Consider the following 20,598-nt stretch of genomic DNA (forward strand, 5'->3'; position numbering starts at 1 on the left):
CACCCTGTAGTGTCTCTCTCTACTCTTCAGCAGAAAAACAATCACACAGTTGTGGTGTAAATCGGAGGCAGAACCAAAGCATTTAGCAATAAGCGCAACAAAGCTGGGGGAGAAAAACAGCACTAACAAGAAATAATCCTCCCTGTTTCTCCAAAGCTGAATGGTAGATCAGCAATACTTTGCTAACTGAGCAGAAAGCCTGCAGCCACTTTGCATCAGCAGAAGATGGGAGAACAAATCTCAGTAAAAGGAGCTAGATGAGCTTTCTTTTGTTTTCTTGAACACCAAGAAGCTTTCCAGGCATTTACCCCAGAAGCAGATACATGATCCATTTACCCTTCACTGCATCGTATCTCTGCCACTTATCACAGTGAGAAACTTCGCAGGGAGATGCAAGAACCCACATGTCCAGCAATTACAGAGCAGCTGGTCTGTGGAGAAACAAGTTACCTGTAAGAACCCACAGCAAAGGCTGCAAACCTTTTGCAGAGAGCTGAAACAGTTCTACTTTGGGATCAAACAGCTATACTCAACTTTTGAGCTGTTCAGATATAAATGAGAAGATTGGAAGTAGTTATCTAAGCCAGTTGATGCTTGATGCATCCTCCGAATGCCTAAAGATTTAAGATTTACCCTTAAACCTACACCTTATGTAATTGTGGACATTTTAATTACACATACATTTTCTTCTCAAATTCCTGTTAATAAACTGGCCTCCATAATAATTAATTTAGATCACACTGCCTGTTAAAAACTCATCTCTTGCCAGTTTTAAGTACAGTCTTTCAGCATTGCCTGATGTCCTTTCACTTGCCCACTACAAGTAAACAGAGGCATGGGCTTTGGACTTAAACATTTTGCAGACTTCTTCCCATCCCATCCTCTGATATCCCATCTTATAACAAGAACAGCCCTGAATTCTACAAAACAAACAGTGCAGAGACACCAGTGTCCAGAGTAAGGAGGATGAGACACTGAACCGATTAATTTGCTAAGGTATTTTCTAAATGAAACACAACAAGCAGAGTTACTCCTTACTGCTTCTGGGGAGTATAGAGTATTAGGATTTGCTGCAGCCAGGGCTACCTGCTAGGAGCTGCCTTCCCTGAACTTTTATAAACTCATCCTGCTTGGACAGCCTTTTCACATTCTGGATCTCTAATGCTCTTACGTTACTGGAGTGCCAGAACAAGTCATCAAGAGGGCTACAATCCAATAGGCAATAATCACTGGAAACTCTCCTCATTTCCTACCCCTCTCCCACACCCCTTCAAAACAGAACTCAGTGAAGTCCCTCCCGCTCTCCTCAACCTTTCTTGGCTAAAACCTGTTCCAATTTCACCCCATAAACACCTGACATGAACAGATTAACTGGGAGGGGCCGGAAAACTCTTCAGAGCTGGGGGGGTGGAGGTAAACAGAAAAATAGTATATAAGATGCTTTGAGACAGACTTCCAAAGGGCACAGACTCCGACAGGAGGGGTCTGAAAAAAAGCTACTTCTTCAGGCTCCACCTTCAGAGCCTCACTTCATTGGAAGAAAGCTAGGTACCAGTCTGCTGTAGCACTTGCAGAAAGTTTCATACCTACCCCAGCTGCTTTCAGGCAACCCGCAGTCAGCTGGAAGTTTTCTGTTGCCGTAAGCAAAAATGCCAGCAAGATCCACTACTCAGCTGGCGTGGCTCTGCATTGTCACTGTGACCGTGGTGATCTATCCAGCCCTGCTGCAGAAGCCTCCCAAAAGGAGAACAATCAATGGGAACGTGCAGTCCAAGGCAATAGGCTGCTGCAATGAGATCAAGGAGCTCAAGCTGCAAGTAGCCAACCTGAGCAGAATGCTGCAGGAGCTGAGCAAGAAGCAGGAAAGCGACTGGGTGAACATGGTGACGCAGGTGATGGAGCTGGAAGGGAGCACCAAGCAGATGGAGTCCCGCCTCATCGATGCCGAGAGCAAATACTCCGAAATGAACAACCAGATAGATATCATGCAACTCCAGGCAGCTCAGACGGTCACACAAACTTCAGCTGGTAAGAACGGAGTCACCAAGCTCCCAGATATACCTCTTAATGTGCAAAAGGAACAAATGACTAGTTATTAATGCTAGCATGTCCCACTAATGTGATTAGCAAGTATGCATACTGAATGCTTCTGCTTAAAGTACCTGTGTAGGCAGGTGATCCTGAGAATACTAGTTTGAATGTATCCGTCAACAGTCCAAAGACCCAGCTGTGTTTTACTATCTGCATGTCTTATGAGGGAGTAGATAAACTGAACAGATATGGTATTTGTACAGTGAGGAACTCAGTCTCATATTTCACTTTCTGAGCACTACAGTACCCATCCAAATAAGAAAGGGAGCTGGCTTCATCAGGGAATGGCTCTGCCAGTAACATCCTCTGAGTTCACAGTGCTGACAGGGACCAGAAGTTGGTAAAACAATTAGAAATGCTCTCCAAGCATTACTGGAGATTTGTAATCGTATCTCCATGACTGCCTCTTAATCAGAATAAGAGAGTAATCCATTATACGAATGGTAATTCTCAATAATTCAAGGCTGTAGATTATGCAAGATGAAAACTGCGATATAAGCCCAGCCATATCACAGTTAAACTGTTCAAAATTCTCTCTTCCCCGAGGGAGAATTTCACTGCAACACAGTGATTGCACAGGCCTGTATTAACGCTGGAATGCAGGTGCATTTTGTAGGTCAGCTACTTGTAAAGCCATTTCTAGAAGAAAGAACCATTTTACTGACTTTTCCTCTTAACATGAAATTCACTGCAACAAGCTTAAAACTTCCTTAAAAAGAGCTTGCTGTTGTCTGGGATGGTCGAGTTTGCCAAAAAACTTAGGATTTTTTTTTCTTTTTTTTAAATGCAAATTTAACGCTTCTAAATCTATTTAGTAAATTCTTCTTACGGAAGGTTTCACTTCGCTAGTCTTGACACATCACTGTTTACAGTAGGTCTTAAACAAAGGTAGAATCATAGAATAGTTTGGGTTGCAAGGGACCTTAAAGCCCATCCAGTTCCACCCCTGCCATGGACAGGGACACCTCCCACTGGATCAGGGGCTCCAAGCCCCATCCAACCTGGCCTTAAACACCTCCAGCGATGGGGCAGCCACAACTTCCCTGGGCAACCTGGGCCAGGGCCTCAACACTCTCATGGTGAAGAAATTCTTCCTTATGTCCAGTCTAAATCTGCCCCTCTCCAGTTTATCCCCATTGCCCCCAGTCCTATCACTAGAAGCCTTTGTGAACAGTCCCTCCCCAGCTTCTTGTAGCCCCTTCAGCTACTGGAAGGTGACTAGAAGATCTCCTCAGAGCCTTCCCTTCTCCAGGCTGAACAACCCCAACCCTCTCAGCCTGTCCTCATATGGGAGGTGATCCAGCCCTCTGATCATGTTTGTAGCCTCCTCTGGACCTGTTCCAACAGTTCCGTCTCCTTCTTATGTTGATATTATAAGTTATTATCATAATGAATCTCTTTGGAGCCATAGTAAAGATTTAGAAAAAAACCACAATAACACACAGAAGAAACTACTCCACAAGGTATTTAAACCAGACACATCTCACCTCACCAGGTAAGCAGCCTGCACTAAACTGACAACTGTCAGAATGGATAAAGCCTCGCTTCAGCCAGTTTATCCTCCTCCAAAGAATAGCTTTGCACATTACCATCTTCAAGTCAGCTCTGCGAGGAGGCTGGTAAAGACTGACAGACTGACTGCAGCAAAAATCCATCATCTCTGCCACAGGCTCTAGTGCAAAAAGTGCTGAGCAAATACACCTCATTCTCAAGCGCGGCTACCCTGCCAGTACTCAGGTGAACCAGCTGGCCCAGCGCAACAGCAGCATGAAGAGAAAGCAGAGAAGTCTCTTTGGGTAGGAGAGGTTAAAAACAAAAAAAGAAAGACAGACAGACACTACAAAGTCTCAGTGCTACAACCTTTTTGTCCAGCACATGCACAGCAAAATTAAATCATTTAAAGACAACATTAGACTTGTAGGAATTCCTCATTTAATCACAACTTGTACTACGAGCTAAGCTTTACAGAAATCACACTTACAGGGGAGTTGCCTTTGCTGTTCACACTCTTACTTTCTGGTTCTGATTCAAGTAGATGCTGTCTATGACTGCTCCTCACTTTACCAGAGGAACTACCGGATTTCTGGTGTTTACAAGCTACCTCCTGATGAATTTTTGGGGAGTCCAGACCTGGAGGTAAGGATGTCAAGTACACAATGTAGGTGATCTGTCTTTTCACATATAATCAAGAAATTCTTATCTACCAGAGTGGTCCCCTGCACTTTGAATCAGCATCTTTATGCAGGCAAACTTCAAGGAAGGAAAGAGCATACATTTAAGAGGGAAAACAGACAATGGGTTCATTTAATAAGTCTCTTCCATGACTTAAACAAATTAGGAACTTCTTCAAGTTGTGAAATCTGGAAAAATGTCTTGTCTTGTGTTAAGAGAACAAAACCTTCCTAAGCTACTGACAGGTATAAACACTGCCTTTTTTCCTGTTCTAGGTGTTCTGTGACATGGAGACAGATGGAGGTGGCTGGACTATCATCCAAAGACGTAAAGTTGGTTTGACTTCTTTCAATAGGGACTGGAAACAATACAGGAATGGATTTGGCAATATTCGAGGAGATTTTTGGCTGGGAAATGAAAATATCTACCGACTTTCCAGGCGCCCCACTGTTCTGCGAGTGGAATTGGAGGTAATTAATAAGGCCTCAATTTCAGCAGCAAAAGGTTTTTGGTGTAAAGTGATTCTCTAGTAGCAGGCACCATGTCTTGTCTCTACAGGAGTCCCAAAGAATTTAGATGCTTTAATTACAAGAGGAGGTAGGATGGCTTTAGCGATACATTCAAGGACAAGACAGAATTACGCTCTCCAGCACGCAACATCAGCAGGATAACCTGTCTGCATTCAGATTGTGTTTCAGGGAACACGTGGGGCTCTAGAGAACCCTGCAGAACCCACTGCAGACAGCGATCAAATTGCTGACCACCTCAGGTTTAAAGATTCACAGAGGTGCCCCATAAAGTTTTAAAAACTGAGTCTTCTCCCTCTGGCCTGTGTACAAAAAAGCTTGTGTTGTGCTATCCCCAAACAATTTCTACAGTCTACTAAAGGCTTGGGTTTGACTTAGATTGGTTGATAGCTCATACAACAGCTTTGAGGGATGCAATGCGTGTAATGGAAAAAGTAAGATGAAAGGTTGGTTGCTGAAAGGCTTTATATCTAAAAGTCAGTCTTTCAGAGAGGAAAAAATGACTTGAGGCAGAGCATTATGAGACAAGGATGTTGAATCCAAGAGCTGCACACCCGGTTTCCAAACATGTCGTTTAATACCAGTGCAGATAAAACTTGGAAATATGATGCCTCACTCTGGAAAGTCTCTCTGCCTTTAACAGATAAGAATTCTCTTTGCTGTAACAGATAAGTTTCTGCAGTCTGTCTCTGAAACAGAAAGAACGAACGGAAAATCTAGGGTGGAGAAAAGATACGCAACATGCAGAGCATAAAACTATAGATGGTGGAGCTTCATAACTATTCTAATAGGACCTTTCTTCCTCACTGTTCTGTGGCAGGACTGGGAAGGTAACTTACGCTATGCGCAATACAAGCAATTCACCCTGAGCAACGAAATGAATAGCTATCGCCTTTTTGTGGGGAACTACACTGGCAACACAGGCCGTGATTCCCTAAGGTACCACAACAACACGGCCTTCAGCACGAAGGACAAGGACAACGACAAGTGTGTGGATGACTGCGCCCAGTTCCGTAAAGGTAAAGACGCATAAACACCTCCCTGTCCTGAGCGAGCTGCCTGGGCAATTTGTAGAGAGCCTAAAGCTCCCTCTTTCCAAGTAAGTAGCAACAGGTTGGCACATCAAAGGAGAGGAGAGCTCTTCTGGAACACACTTATCGGTTGTGTGGGAAGTCTGGTAGTTAAAGCCAAGTTACATGGAGCCAGACTGTGTGTTATAGACATCAGTACTCTTCAAACAATGAGGATGATCTGAGGGCTGGAGCATCTTTCATATGAGGAGAGGCTGAGAGAGTTGGGGTTGTTCAGCCTAGAGAACAGTAGGCTCTAGTGAGACCTGAGAGCAGCTTCCAGTACTGGAAGAGGCTACAGGAAAGTTGCAGAGGGGCTCTTGATCAGGGAGTACGGGGAGAGGACAAGGTGAACAGTTTTCTGCTGAAAGAGGGGAGATTGAGATGAGATCTTAGGAAGAAATGTTTTTCTGTGAGGGCAGGGAGGCCCTGGCCCAGGTTGCCCAGAGAGGTTGTGGCTCTCCCTTCCCTGGAGATGTTCCAGCCCAGGTTGGATGGGGCTTGGAGCCCCTGATCCAGTGGGAGGTGTCCCTGCCCATGGCAGGGGATGGAACTGGATGGGCTTTAAGGTCTCTTCCAACTCAAACCATTCTAGGATTCTAGGATTTAAGTGTATGCTCTCACCTGCACAGACCACTATCCAGTCCCTGACACCCATCTGCCAGTCTGTCTCAGATGCTGAGGTAATTCAGCAATGCAGGAAGTTATTCCTATATATACCCTGAAGGTTTTTAAATTTTTTCTTATCTTTATATGAAGTTTCAAGCTCTGGTATTAAGCATGTGCCCAAGATAAGAACACAAATTTGTTTCCTAGGATAAGTCTCAGAGACAGACAGAAATACATCAAGGAATAATTTTAAGACAAATGAGCAACTAAATGAAAAGCTACTGGACTACTTTGTCTACGCAGCTATAAAGTCTTTATGTATTTAGTATCTATGTTAAGAGTTGAATTTACCTGCAGTCCCAGCTATTAGGGCTACAGGCTCCAGGGATTAAATGCTCCTTTCTCACCACTCTCCCCAGGGAACAGCAATAATTCTTATTATTAATAGAAAACATACCCGTGTTAAGTAAATGGCTCACCAGGAGTCTTTTACTTTGGTTTCCCAAAAGGTGGATATTGGTACAACTGCTGCACAGATTCCAATCTGAACGGGGTTTACTACCGCAAAGGAGAGCACACCAAGAACATGGATGGCATTACCTGGTATGGGTGGCACGGATCAACCTATTCACTGAAGAGAGTTGAGATGAAGATACGGCCAGAGGATTTCAAACCATAGAGGGAACCAATATTTGTACAGCTACACGATGTCCCTGCACGGAACGCTGGCAACGGACAGCTCAAAATCAGCCAGATAATTGTTCGTTTCATCTGATAAGTGCAACAGCCACACACCGGCTACGTACACACACAAACACTAAGGCACACTAAGCACCAGCCACAGCCACTAGTGTTATCAGGGCTCAAACTTATTTCCTCCTCTTAAGGCTCTTTTCAAAGGGAAAAACACTGTTAGAATAAGTTAGAACAGAACGCACTTACAGCACCTTCAGAACACCCTCTGGTGTGTTCCCACTAGCACTGCGACGAGTGGCTCGCCCGAGTACTAACCAGCTAGGCAAGGACGGAAAAAGCAAGCCCCCTTGTAGCCAAGCCCCCTCGTTGCCTTTCCTTCAGTGTTCAGGGCAAGCATTGCTCAGTAACTCCTTCCAAGAGGGACTCATATCACAAATATAACAAATACCTTTCAAAGCAGAAGAATCAATCAGAAGCACCCCGATGCACCTTTAGCATAAAGCGCCTTACGTTCCCACAGAGGAAATCACAAAGGTTGAAAATCGCGGATTAAGTAGTATTGCTCAGGTTCTCTTCTGAAGTTTTAGTGCCCTCTCCTGCTGCTGTCTCAAGTAAGTCCCCACAGAGGGCTGCACTCAGCACAGAGCAGCTCTGTGGAGGAAGGATTTGCCCTATATGCTCTGCAATGCTTATTCCTACCCACAGATCACCTGACAGACTAGAAAGTAACTTTCTGGGCTGTCACCAAATTATATTCAGGTTAGAATATAAGTGTGCTCTGTGTCAGTAAGAGAGAACCATGAGCAAAACACTAGTATACGCCAGAGAACCTGTAAGTGCCACAAGTTATTCAAACGTTCAGGAATGTTTGCTAGCCTACTGAGCTGAGGAAAATCAAAATCTCTTCTGAAAACTAACTCAATTACAAGTTACCTAGAGCTGTTATGTCAGAAATCAGTATGTTTCTTCCTTTCATAACAGTGTCAAAAATAACAGTTAAAAAGGAGACTCCTCCTGTAGCCATATCACTATTTGAATAGGTTGGAAAAGATAGTTATAGTTAATATATCTATTTTTATTCACCTTAAAGAGAGTTTAAATCTAATTTAAATTGTTGAGTCTTGTGTGAAATGGGAGATAGACCTGTCTTGGGAATTGCCTTACATATGTTTGACTGTTCATACTGGAAATTTCAACTGTGCAGAGCCAAAGTTGAAACTATTTTAACCGTGGTCTACTAAATGGATTTATAAAGGCTTCTAAACTTTTTCATTTCTAATAAATTGCCTTTCATTTTTAACCCTGCTTTACTTCAAGTCTTTGCTCATTAATTTGCTTTTTCTATACACAAAGAAACAGCTGGAAAGGTATTCAGCCTGACATCTAGCTTATTGACAAAGCTCAGGAAAAAACGCACTCGTTATATCTTCTATTTGATATATGAAGAATGAGATCTACCTAAGCTAGACGAGCAGAATTTGATCAGGAATTTTATTTAAGATCTCCAGCTTTTCTGGCTTATTTATACGTAGGTGTAGAAATCTCTCTTACCAAACTTACAGCCACTCTGCAACATCCCATACTGAACTTGGAGGGTGAGAGGTGGAAATGAGAAAACTCCACTTTTTCCTGCACAACTTCTCACGGCTTCTATCATAATTTTAAGCGCATAATAGAAAGGCAGAACTCTGCAGCTTCAAGAGTACATCTGCAACCCAGTTATTAACCCTAAAAGAAAGTCTTGCGGCAGAGAATGAAATACTTTGAAATGTCTAGATTCATCCTGATGGTATTCCAAACTGGGTACTGATGCAAGAGCAGAAAGCTCATCAGTTGTGGTCCTACCTGATAAGAGACTCTAGAATGGCCGGGGTGGGACCCTTTTGAAATTCCAGCTCCTTGTAGTGAAGGGCCTTAGCATAGGCTCGACATTTTGCAGCTCTTTCCCCCAGGAGGACAATACCATTATCATCTCTCAAAGGCAGGGGACCCTAGGGAAAAGCACATACATAAAAATCAGAATTAGTATAAAAAAGAAGAAAATATGCACCAGCTCTTCACACCCTTTCCATACACTAGACATCAAGAAGCTAGTCAGCATGAGAAAAGTGTTGCCTAACAGCAACTCTACCTTGTCACTGTGTTCCATGAATTCTGCCAAGTTCAGCAGTGTCTGAGTGACTTCTGCGATGTCCTGAGAAGTCAGGGCCAATTCAATGCTTCGGATCAGCTCATCCTGCTGGTCTTCGTTCAGTTCAGACCAGCATGAAACGAAAGCAGCATTGAAGAGATCTCTGAGGAAAACAAAAAAAAGAGCGAGAGATGAGGATTGACTATTTATGAGGAAAAGTCTATTTGACAATGGACTTGCCTTCTAATTTGGAGAAAGAGCTACAAAATGCGTTTAATATGTCTACCTGCAGTAAATAGTGATCAGCTTTCACAAAGCTAACTTCTGTACCAAAAACTTAGTGAAACCTGCAATTTTAAAATATAGAATAGGATGATACGCTATGATGCAATAGTACAAATATTGTCCCATCATATGCTAGCAAGTATTTTAGCTTAGAACAAACTCTTCATAGTGGCAAGGATGCTCTTCTCTTCTGCTCTGAAGAACCAGGCCTAGTCTGTCTTAGATGACAAGCGATGTAGTGAAAAAGATGATTGTACATTTCTCTGGATACAACGTGCCACAACATCTGTGTTTTCTGTGCTCACTAGAGGACTGGAGAAGAGAAGGCTCTGAGGAGACCTTAGAGTGACCTTCCAGGACCTAAAGGGGCTACAAGAAAGCTGGGGAGGGACTGTTCACAAAGGCTAAGAACGGCTGACTTCTTGTCATGCTGTTTACCTTCTATTTCAGAAGTCATAAAACTCACATTAAGACAACATTAAACCAGGAACAAACTTTTCTAATAGCAGTAGTCAGATGCACAAGCACCAAGAGAAGTGTACACCATCAAGATGAGACTAACAGGCAACTGTGGCTTATTCCACCCAGATGCTTTTTTATTCACCCACAGTAGATACTTCAAACTATTTCATACTCTGTTTTCCTAGCTTCACTTATGTGCCTTCTGTTATTCCTAGACTAATATACAGAATTCCCCTGAAAGATTTTATACACATGATGGAGCAGCAAACTGGGAAGGGTGAAAACGAAATCAAGTTGCCAGCTATTTGATTTGTCCCAAAGCAGGAACTATCTCTATTCATGGAACCTAAGAGCTTTCAAGTAACTCCTTTTCCTTATTATGTCTGGCTTGCACCTGCATTTTCAAATGATCTGAGAAAAAACAGAATTACACTACCGAGCCATGGGATTATATGCCTGAGCCAGGGCCCAGCACGAGCGCAAGGATGGCGAGGAGGAATCTTTCAGCAGCTCCAAACTCAGTCTTCTTAACCATTCCAACCAGTCATCTTTGGAAACTCTTCTTGCTGCTCCCCAGGCCTGCAGAACACCACAAGACAATTCAACTACCAAATGAAGCACCATCCAAAAGCAGCATTACTTTTTAAAGCTCTGAGTCAGGTTGCTGAGATTCCCTTTTTCATTCCCTGAAATCTGTTACCTTTACCAAATAATTTACAGTACTTAGTCTCATTTCTTAGAAATCTTCCCCAAGTGTATTCCTGCCGTGACATGCCAATTATTTAACATGGATAATTCTTTCCCTAAAAAGATGCATCAAGAGCTGAAGCCACTGTTGAAACATCGGCTTAAAAATACTTAATGCGTTTAGAATTAGATTTTCAAGCCCAGCATTTTCAAAGCAATCCATCCTGCTCTGAACTGACTGCTACATGTATTTACTGTTCAGATTAGCCCGTGCTTAGCTATTAAGTTCTATACTGGCTTCAAGAGAATATAGTGCTAATGTATACGAGAAGTGGCTGATAAAAAAAGGCAAAGGCTCTGAAACAGATGGCTATAGAAGCTTCGGATGATTCCTTCTGATCTAGAAAGTCTTGTTCATACTTCACATAACAAGAAAGTGTCAAGATTACTTCACGGCCGTTAACAGAATAATAATTCAGCTGCTCTTACTTTTAAGTTGCTTAGCACCTTCTAATTTTAAAGAGAGTCTTGGATATTATTTTGACCTCTGTTTTGTACGGAACTGGCAATAGAAATGTAGTTTAGATGTAAGGGACAAACTCCTTAGATGTGACTCAACAGCTCCTCCCCTCAGTAACAAACTCACACCGTGCAGCACTGCAGTCTTACCTTCTGCAAGTTGATGGTGCTAACATGCAGTTTCTTCATGGGACCCGTTTCCACAGGGCCACTGGCCAAAGTTTCTCCTTGGTTGCTTCTCAACATTCGGTGCTGATAAATCAAGGGATCCTCCTCTTCATCAGCGAGAGTATAGCCCTACAATAAAGGTCTTACAATGAAGATCACATCCAAATGTACAAAAGCAATTTTGTACAAGCCAAACGGATGATGAAGTCAGAGCGCCATCCAATCTCAAAATTTGTGAAGCAAATAATTGTGTTTCATGATAATGATTACATCTTATAAATCACAGAACTCCAATGATATTCCTTTGCTATTCAAGGTAACTAGTAAGAAATTTTAACCTCCTAGTACTAAAAGCTAAACTAATACTCCTTAAAACAAGCACACTTCCCTATCTGACTAGCAAGACTAGAACAGCAGTGTGCTTGGTCCACACTGATCAAATTGCAAAGCAAACACCGAGTTTTTGAAATGTGGGACATACTACAGAAAATACTGAGATAAATCCTTAAGTTCTGAAACTATGGAAAAAGAGAGGGTAGATCTATATTTCAGAACTACAGTGAAAAAAAGTAATGACACTGGCTATAAGTCTAAGTTCTCAACTACAGCTTGCAGTGTTTTCTATAGGAAATAATTGATACCAGTTGACAACAGTTTTCCCAATATAATCTTGAAGTCTCCTTAAAAAGCTCTACTTAAACACAGAAACATAGCAACAATCATTCCTTATTTTATGCATAATTCAACTTCCAAGTTTCCAGCCACGTCTGTTTCAACATGAAAACACCCCCAAAGTGCCCTTATGCAAACCACCACATACTTGTCAACTCACCTTCACAATTCTGCAGATAAGAACATCGTAGCGTTGGTGGTTAATCCTGTGTCGCACCAGAACCTTGTTCACCATCGGAATAAAAATCTGGTACTGGACAGGGAAACGCATCAAAGGCTCGTTACTCGCACCAACAGCAGGAAAATTCTATCTTTGTTTCATTGATCTTATGAGAAACCAATTCTACAAGATTGATTTCAGGAACAACTAAGAAAAGAAAAATCCCTTTTCTTTAATATCCAGAATGAGCACACTACAAATATTAAAGTTTAAAGCCTCAATCTCTGGGACAGTCCTTCCCTTCTATGAGTTTTCAAGCCTGAAGAACTTTACCTTCTTTCCCAGCTGGAATACCAGGGAGGAGAGGGTGTCCATTGCAGTTGTTCGTAGCTCGGGGCTCTGATCTAGTGTTCGCACGATGGGATGAATAATCCGTGAAGCATAATCAGTGAAATCCAGGGACTCTGTCAAGCGGTCCACTGTTTCTAGAGCAGCTCTAAAATCAGAGCAGAAAGAAGTTTTATCTCCATGGTACAAGACGGGAGAAATGAGATGTAGAAATATATAAGTGATCCATGCTCAGTCATCCTAGGTATCAATAGTAATAGGAAAAATGGCTCACTAGAACTCTGTTAATGCAGCTAGTAGTTGCAGAACTGCTTGCAACTTGCAGGAACTAAAATTCTGGCAGGTGAGAACCAGAAAGTAACAGTCTACGCCCAAGAAAATCTACTCAGTGCTGTGACATCCAACTAAAAATAAACCTCCATAATAATTTTAACACAGAGAAAACCCACAGAAGGAACTAAGTGATATTGCACTTCTACATACGGCTAGGGCAGCCACTGCAGAACTTGGGTATCACAGGCAAAAAAGAGACGGCAAAACCACCAACACTTACTTGCGAGCCACCATTGGGACATCTGGGGCATCAAATAGCTTTACAATGGGAGGTAGTAACAAATGAAGGTAGTCATCCAGGTTTGCTCCGAAGAGCTGGATCGCATTCAACAGCTGGAGGGAAAAATGATTCAATGTGACTCAAGTCACGGAAAGAGATGAAATCTAAATAAGCCAGCACCTAGTAAAAAGTTCCTCCATCCCTGCAGTTCCAAGTACTTTCTGCATCTTTTCACGCCAAGCCATTGCTGAACTGCACGCATTCCATTTGCTCAAAACACACAAGCAAGAAATCCAGCTACAACACAGAAGGCACCCGCCTCAGCAGTGCCCAGATAAAGCCTGCTCTGCAACTTCCACTCACCTTGACAGAGACAATACGACTTTGACTATTGTCGTGCATGAAGACCCGTAACATGTGAGGAATAAGCTGAGGCAGATAAAGTTTGAATTCGCCTCCTAGAGCTACCACAATTTGCTCGATAAGTAGGATAATTGTGCTCTGAATGGAGTTGTTCATGACCCAGAAGTCCTACAGCAGAAAAAAAATGGGAAAAAAATGAAACAGTTCTTCAACTGAGCTGTAGCAATTACAAGGAAAGGGAACTGTAGTAGACAGTCTCCAGAAAAATTCAAACTTGCAGAGAAGGTCTATACTTCCCTTACAGAATAATACAAATTGGCAGTTTTGGTCTGGTTTTAAAACCCTCTGTGCCTTCAGTGTATTGATAGCTGTTAAAAACACTTCTAGGCAACAGATACTTCCTAAACCTAAGTGCTGGCAAGCAGTAAGTGAAAATGAAGCGAAATACCACCTATTTAGGAACCCCAAACCCATCTAAACTATATTTCTGAAAGTAATAAGCGCACAAAATCCAAGTGCTTAGAAGGACACAGGCACCAGCAGAGCCTAAGAACTGCTCTTATTGCAGTTACTAGTACTAATGTATTCTATTGTTTCAAATACAAGTTATTTTCAAAACACCATTACTACTTAAAATACATGGAATTCCGCACTTCATTTGAGTTTATGAAGTAATTGACACATTTTATAATGACAGAAACACTATCCACCTTTTCCAACAGTAAAATGCTGGCTTAAAGATTGTACTCACTCTCATCAGGGTGACAATTTCATCCATGTAGGGCCGAATGTGACTTCTCACAAAGGACACCAACATCCCCAGCTGCTGAAACAGGAACTGGAAGGAAGAAATGTGCAGTGATCACTGTAGTTTATCGAGATATCAAAACAATGTTGGGTAAACAGTGCATCACAGCCCAATTGCAAGCTCATTTACCAAACAAATAGCATGCATAGCTCCTACATGCTCAAAACCAGGGCCTAAATTCTTGGCAGCCTCAGCTCAGTGGTTTGGGATTTAGTGTTTTTTTCGGAGGGGGGAGCGGTTTTGGTGTTTTTCAGTGGGGTTTTCACCCCTCTCCTCTGCATGCATCAAAAATTTTGCGAAGCCAAAGCCTTAAACATTCAAGCATACAAACAAGGGTTTGCAATGAGTCAGCAAATTTACAGTTTCAGAATAGACTTGCAAGCACAAACAGGTCAACTAACAAACATTGTAATTTAGGTTTGAAGGATGCTTCCAAAAATTTAGCTCCTAATCTTTCCCCTCTGGCCTGTAAGTCAAACTGGCACACGTTTTAAGATACTCTTTCTTTACTCTTCCCCATCCCCACCAAGATACATTGGTGAAAAGTTACTGGGGAAGAGAGTTTGGTCCTTGCCAGAAATATCACCTTTTATTGAATGATGGTTGATTGTACCATAGAATTGTGACTGAGTCAATTTTATTCAGATATACTATGACAGTTTTGCAATTCCTTTTGCCCCAATACAAATTTCTGCACTCGCTCATGACTTTGAATGAGATTGATATGAAATAACATGGGTTAAATCACTTTGTCCACAGAATAAGCGTGTATAGCCTTCCTTCCTCTAGGAAAATAGGAAGACTTAAGTTATCATATATTAAATTTCATTTCTTCATGCAGTATTTGAAGACTATAGTGACAAAATGCAAAGTGGAGCTCGGGAAAAGAAAGAACAGATTTTTGTGAAAATTCAGTATGAAATAACTTCAGCTTCTCTAGTGAGAACAGTACACTTATTTACCAAAAAAAAAAACCCTGAGCTCCTGTACTGTGCCTTTTTTTGGTGTAGTGAGAGGATGCTTACATATAGGACAAGGACCTGCCTCCTTTAGGCTTTAGTGGCACGCGTACCCACCTCAGCTCTTCTCCCCAGTACACTTTCACCATCTTCTTTCACCTGAAAATTTTTAAACAGAGTGTGCACAACTGCATAGCTTTCAAGCAAGTTAGATCAGTCAGGTCTAGGAGTTTGGCCAACCAAGGCACGCAAGATGTTTTCCTTCCAATCTGAGTAGTAGTTGTCTGGGAGAAAACAGTGGTTCTATAGCAGGGCTGGGATTTCTGCTAAGGGAGCACCCACCCCACCTATAAAACACAGCACCAATAACTAATACAAACTGCCTTTCCCACCACAGAGATTTATTTCAGCTGCCTGAGGAAAATGCTGGCGAACAGCAGCCATCTCTGGTTTGATGAACCTTCAGCCCGTTATTATCTTCACACAATTCTCATTTCCTTCTAAAACTGTAACTTTAGTGGGAAGGAAGAGAAAGCACTGCTGTGGAATCACCACCCACGCTGCTCTGAGTGTCAGCAGACTGTAGCAAATTGAATTTTCTTTCTCACAGATGAGACTGAGTACATGGTTGCATCGGAAATTTAAAGAATCTACCTCTATTATTTAATAATACTGTTTGCAACAGCATAGTAACACAGAGATCACTGAAAGCTTGGGAAGCTGCACAGGCTGTTTTCCTCAACAAGACCAGCTTGATAAAAAAAGAAGAATCAAATATTTGCCTCCTAAGAATTATGCTCAGAAGTAGCTGTTTCAACAAGAAGCAGAAAAACTGTTTTCACTGGATATTACATCAAATGCTTACAGGAGAGAAAAAACAAAGCCGAACCTCACATTTGCAGCATGCTTGGCAGCAACACATAGCACAGCAATGCCCAAAGCCAGTCACATTCTCTTTAAAAAAAATGGATTCTTAAGTGAGGGCAGTGGAACAGGAAAGAAGGTCCTTGGTACACTCACCTCTCGAATGGCACCATCACAAACCCGTATTACATTAAGGAACGTTGGCATGACCTGGGGCAGGAACTGCACACACTTCAGCCCAAGAGATTTGAAAATAAAGGTGATGGCTTGAACTACCATTGTGTGGTGTTGGGACAAGGATTGATCTCGGAAAATTCTCATCAGTGCCACCATAGACACAGCTGGATAGAACTCATCCAGAGGGAGGTTTCCCATGTTCACCAACATCTCGCTGGTACTGTAGTCCGCTAGGAGAAAGAAGGTAGTGTCACAAGCTACATATTAAATATTCTTGAAACACCCTAGTCTTAGGTGAGCTCAGGAGCGCCCAAGTATTAGGTGAAAACATGTACACTAACGATTTGTTTATAAGAGGAGACAAACTGGTAACAACAAGACAACAACAAAATAATAGAAAAATCAAGACCTGTTTGTGGATTATGAAGCTATTCACTTGAAAGATATTCAGATGCTTACAAGAATCCTGGCTGGATTTGGACTCCGAGAGGCTGACAGCTGAAGCATCTCGTGACTGATCGATCATGCCAATGTTCACTTTGTGTTTGTAAGGGTCCAAAGCACCCAGCAACCCTAACACTCGAATAGCCTGGTAAGACAGAAACAAAAAGGAAATTCATCAGAACTTCATCACCAAGGCAGAATGCAACACATGAACCCACATGTTTGGAAAGTTCCTGAGGGACTGAGGAGAGAAGACCTGGAACTAAAGTGAATGCCTAGAAAAAACATCAATGCTTTTCATTCAACTGCTAGAGGCCACTTCACTTACTCAGCGCTTTCACCCCTCTTATTTCTTCTTACTGTACTTGTACCAGCCACAACGATATCTCTCACCTTCCCTGAACCTATGCAGACACATTTACTTGACAGCTCGCTCTCCCCTAAGAACTTCCAGAAATGGCTGTGTGATAACTTCATGTTTGTACCTCTCTCCGGGTGCCCTGGTTCTGCTCCGTCTTCAGAAAGTTCAGAAGCACCTCCAGCAAAGTTGGGTACTTCCTGTACGGTTCCACCACATAACCAGTGCTGGCCACAAGCTGTCCCAGTGTCCAAAGAGCCACCTGGAAAGATCAAGCCCAGAGAAGATTAGTTTTGATCAGGGAACATATTATGCCTCCTGACCCATCAGTCATTCAACTTCTGTAGAGGTTCTTTGGGTATTTTAGGATCACACTCAAAAACACAGTTCATGTTTGAAAGCCTCTAAAAAGAATAACAAGCAATCGTAAAGAAAACCATAATCAACTATTTGTTAGACTCTGCCATAATCACCCTCATTTAGAGATACAATTCAAACAGGCATGTAATTCAGCAAGTCTAAGCCCTCCAATAAAATCTGCTTGCTTTTCTTCTTCTTTCCCTTTAATAACTCTGTACTAGGCACTGTAACTCATGACTTGTGTGCACAAGTGTGACCATACACTCCATTAGAGACTCGAGTGACTCACGGGTTCATTTTATCAGCTATGGTCACAGAGGATGGCAAGTTTAGTGCAGTTGTCAAACACTCACTTGTCTTTTGGCCAGCAGGGAGGAGTCCTGTAGCATGTCCATAATTATAATAAAGAGCTCATCCACCCACTTTCTCATCTCCAACCCACTGACCTACAGAAAGACAAAAATCAAAGTCCTTAATCTAGCATTGCTGAAAGCTTAACAACGGACAAGCAGGGCAAAGAGGTACCTGCAGCATCCCTACCTGTGCAAGCTCCCCTATGGTAGCTAAGACGTTATTAATCACCCCTGGATTTGGATCTGGATCAGGATCTTTCAGTTTGACAATCAGTGCCTAGTAGGTGACAGAGAAACAAAGTAGAATGTGTTAAGACGACTCCTTGCAGTACACACAGTACTCAAAATATTTCTTTTTGTTTGAACCTGAAATTGATTCCACAGGGGCTCCACATGCCTCATTGTGAGCATTTCAACAGTAAACAAAAATCAAATCCAGAATCAAGGTAGGACACATTGTCACACACACACATTCAAGTGGTTAACATCCTGTTATGAAGCAAAACACCTGCAGCTCCAGAAGGTCATGTATCCACTGGCTGTATCATCTCTCTCCAAAATCAACAGGAAATGCACAAAAACTCTACCTTAAGGATAGGCTCCATATATGGACGAATGAGGCGCGGAGCATTAGAAACCAGGTGACCCAACATCCTGGCACTTTGCTCTTTAATCCTGCCAACACCACTGTGTTCCAGCTCTGTTAGAATCTGCAGAAAAGACAACGAAAGCATGAGCGCAGGGGAAACAAAGATAGGCAAAAATTCCTCTGATTTCCTCTTCTCCTGTCCAATTACAACAGAAAGAAAAAATAACCTCAGCACTTGTAAAAAGTGCTCTACGTTTTCACTCCATCCAGTCATTTATTTCTAAATGAAGCTAAAATGAATTAACATAAGACTGAATAGAAGGTTCCAAAATGCTTATGAAGTGGTGCCACCCATTCACCTAAAAGAAGCACAGAACATTCTTCCTCAATACAGATGGAAAGAACTCCAGCAGGATGAACGTGGGGTGAAATAGTGACTGCTATTCTTTTCTCTCTAATACATCCTTACAGCTTCAGTCTGAATATCTATTACTGAAAAGACTTGCTGAAATCTACTGAACTGGGTAATAAGTAGTTTCCAAAAGGGAACTATTCTCCCACATTTGCTACGGCTAAATAGCCCGGTTCTTTAACACCAATTCAGTCTCAATACTAACTAAGGTATTTTCATTGCAGGCACTGCTCTTCATTACCTGGATTAACATCTTGCGCAGGAAAGGCATGACGAAGGCAGGGTTCATGCTGCTCAGGCGACCCACAGTACAGATGGCCAGCTCTCGGATTTCAAATACTTGATCATTTAGTGCCACAAAAAGAGCTTGCAAATTCTCCGCCTGGGCAAGGTGAGCATCAAATCGCTCATCCAGAGAAGCCAACACACAGAAACGTATATCAGGGTCTGCAAGAACACATTTATTTCTCTTTAAATGCAGTAAAGTCCTGTTCTTATTATTGCCCTTATTCACAAACGGGCCTCAAAAATTCTTCACAACCTCAGGGAAGTGCCAAGAGCTTTCTCAGCGTGAAATGCTACACCAGCGTTTTATACATGAAAAACAGGTAGGTAAGGCCAACAGGTCTAGTGCTGCCCAGTACTGTTCTGACACCCAGATTAGTACAACGCCAACTTCCACATCTGGAAGCAGCGTGCAAAAAATGAACTCATCTCATTGCAACCAAAAGAATCAAAATTCAAGTAGGAAGATTCAACAACATTAAAAGAAATCACAGTGCTCTACCAAAGGATTACCAATGGCACAGTTTGAGCGTTTTGCACAAGTGTTCTATTAGTACTGCAAAAATCAAGATCTGGGAGAGAAATTAGGAGACTTTTTTAATTTGTAAAGAATGACAGTTTATGTTAGTGGCAAATATGCTCAAATTCTACCACAACCTTAATATCATGACCCGCTCACATGCTAAAATTAACACGTGGCAGGAGAACCCTTTTTCTCTGAACCACACACTAACCTGGGTCAGTTATTCCAACAACAAGCAGTTTGCTGAGAACATCAGCCACAACCTGCACTGCCGTCTGACTGACCACGTGGGCATGACCACTGATCAAGTGGATGGAAGGTGTGAGCAAGCGAGAGCAAGTGCGGGCTGCTTCCATCCGGATCTCCTTGTGTTCGCTGTTCAGAAAGTGGTCTGCACAGTGCCGAACAAACTGAGTCAGAGAATGGCCTAGAAAGAAGAAGATGGGGAGTTTAACACAGGTTTAAACCTTAATTACTGGTCTTACCAGGGAAGAGGAGCTTAAAGAAAGCGCTCTCAGAGTCTTCCTGCTACTTGTACTCTACTCCAATGCAGCCGTGTTCATATCCCATACCCCTTAGCCCCTTCCTTCCTTATTTCATCTTACCTTCAAACTCAAAGCTACCCAGTGTACGAAGGGCGAGGGTGATGCTACCCACATCACTGGCCTCTGGGATGTTGGTGAGGCTAGGGGAGGCAAGCTGGTGGGCCAGGCCCTTTGGCATGCCTGGATGTCGCAGAGGCTTGTGCATTAGAACAAGGGAGAGCATTTTCAGCAGCCCATCCTGGATATCCTTCTTTAGCTGCGGGATCTGACGACTCAAGTCGTACAGCACAGCTGTTAGGGCAGGGCTGAGAGAAAAAAGTAGGCAGATAATCATTAAAACAGAAACAATACGAGGTGCACGTTTCACTTCTACTGTTTATATCTGTGCCCATCAGAAGATAATTGTGG

General features: G+C 42.4%; 2 protein-coding genes across 4 annotated transcripts in view; one reads left to right on the forward strand and one right to left on the reverse strand.

Moving 5' to 3' along the window:
- Positions 1–20,598, reverse strand: part of MTOR (mechanistic target of rapamycin kinase) — a 66,043-nt gene that overhangs the window by 37,595 nt on the left and 7,850 nt on the right. The window contains exons 11-29 of one of the 2 annotated variants that reach the window (XM_069874639.1): positions 20,251–20,495; positions 19,857–20,072; positions 19,079–19,284; positions 18,424–18,546; positions 18,024–18,113; positions 17,837–17,929; positions 17,251–17,385; positions 16,781–16,910; positions 16,301–16,551; positions 15,398–15,439; positions 14,265–14,351; positions 13,514–13,681; positions 13,151–13,263; positions 12,583–12,745; positions 12,250–12,342; positions 11,400–11,546; positions 10,480–10,622; positions 9,297–9,459; positions 9,011–9,156 (exon numbers count right to left, since the gene is read on the reverse strand). In XM_069874639.1, the coding sequence (XP_069730740.1) occupies positions 9,011–9,156; positions 9,297–9,459; positions 10,480–10,622; positions 11,400–11,546; positions 12,250–12,342; positions 12,583–12,745; positions 13,151–13,263; positions 13,514–13,681; positions 14,265–14,351; positions 15,398–15,439; positions 16,301–16,551; positions 16,781–16,910; positions 17,251–17,385; positions 17,837–17,929; positions 18,024–18,113; positions 18,424–18,546; positions 19,079–19,284; positions 19,857–20,072; positions 20,251–20,495 (2,754 nt within the window). The remainder of the gene's footprint in view (positions 1–9,010; positions 9,157–9,296; positions 9,460–10,479; positions 10,623–11,399; positions 11,547–12,249; positions 12,343–12,582; positions 12,746–13,150; positions 13,264–13,513; positions 13,682–14,264; positions 14,352–15,397; positions 15,440–16,300; positions 16,552–16,780; positions 16,911–17,250; positions 17,386–17,836; positions 17,930–18,023; positions 18,114–18,423; positions 18,547–19,078; positions 19,285–19,856; positions 20,073–20,250; positions 20,496–20,598) is intronic. The other variant, XM_069874640.1, reaches the window with a different exon arrangement.
- ANGPTL7 (angiopoietin like 7) lies at positions 1,456–7,179 on the forward strand. 2 transcript variants are annotated; one of them, XM_069874698.1, is made up of 5 exons: positions 1,456–2,028; positions 4,124–4,227; positions 4,539–4,733; positions 5,611–5,809; positions 6,979–7,179. In XM_069874698.1, the coding sequence occupies exons 1-5, from the start codon at positions 1,650–1,652 to the stop codon at positions 7,146–7,148; spliced, it is 1,047 nt and encodes a 348-aa protein (XP_069730799.1). In that variant the 5' UTR covers positions 1,456–1,649; the 3' UTR covers positions 7,149–7,179. The 2 variants fall into 2 exon arrangements, with proteins under 2 accessions (XP_069730799.1, XP_069730800.1); XM_069874699.1 differs by having other exon boundaries at positions 4,127–4,227.

Source organism: Phaenicophaeus curvirostris, chromosome 22, assembly GCF_032191515.1.
Source record: "Phaenicophaeus curvirostris isolate KB17595 chromosome 22, BPBGC_Pcur_1.0, whole genome shotgun sequence".
NCBI classification, from domain to species: Eukaryota; Metazoa; Chordata; class Aves; order Cuculiformes; family Cuculidae; genus Phaenicophaeus; species Phaenicophaeus curvirostris.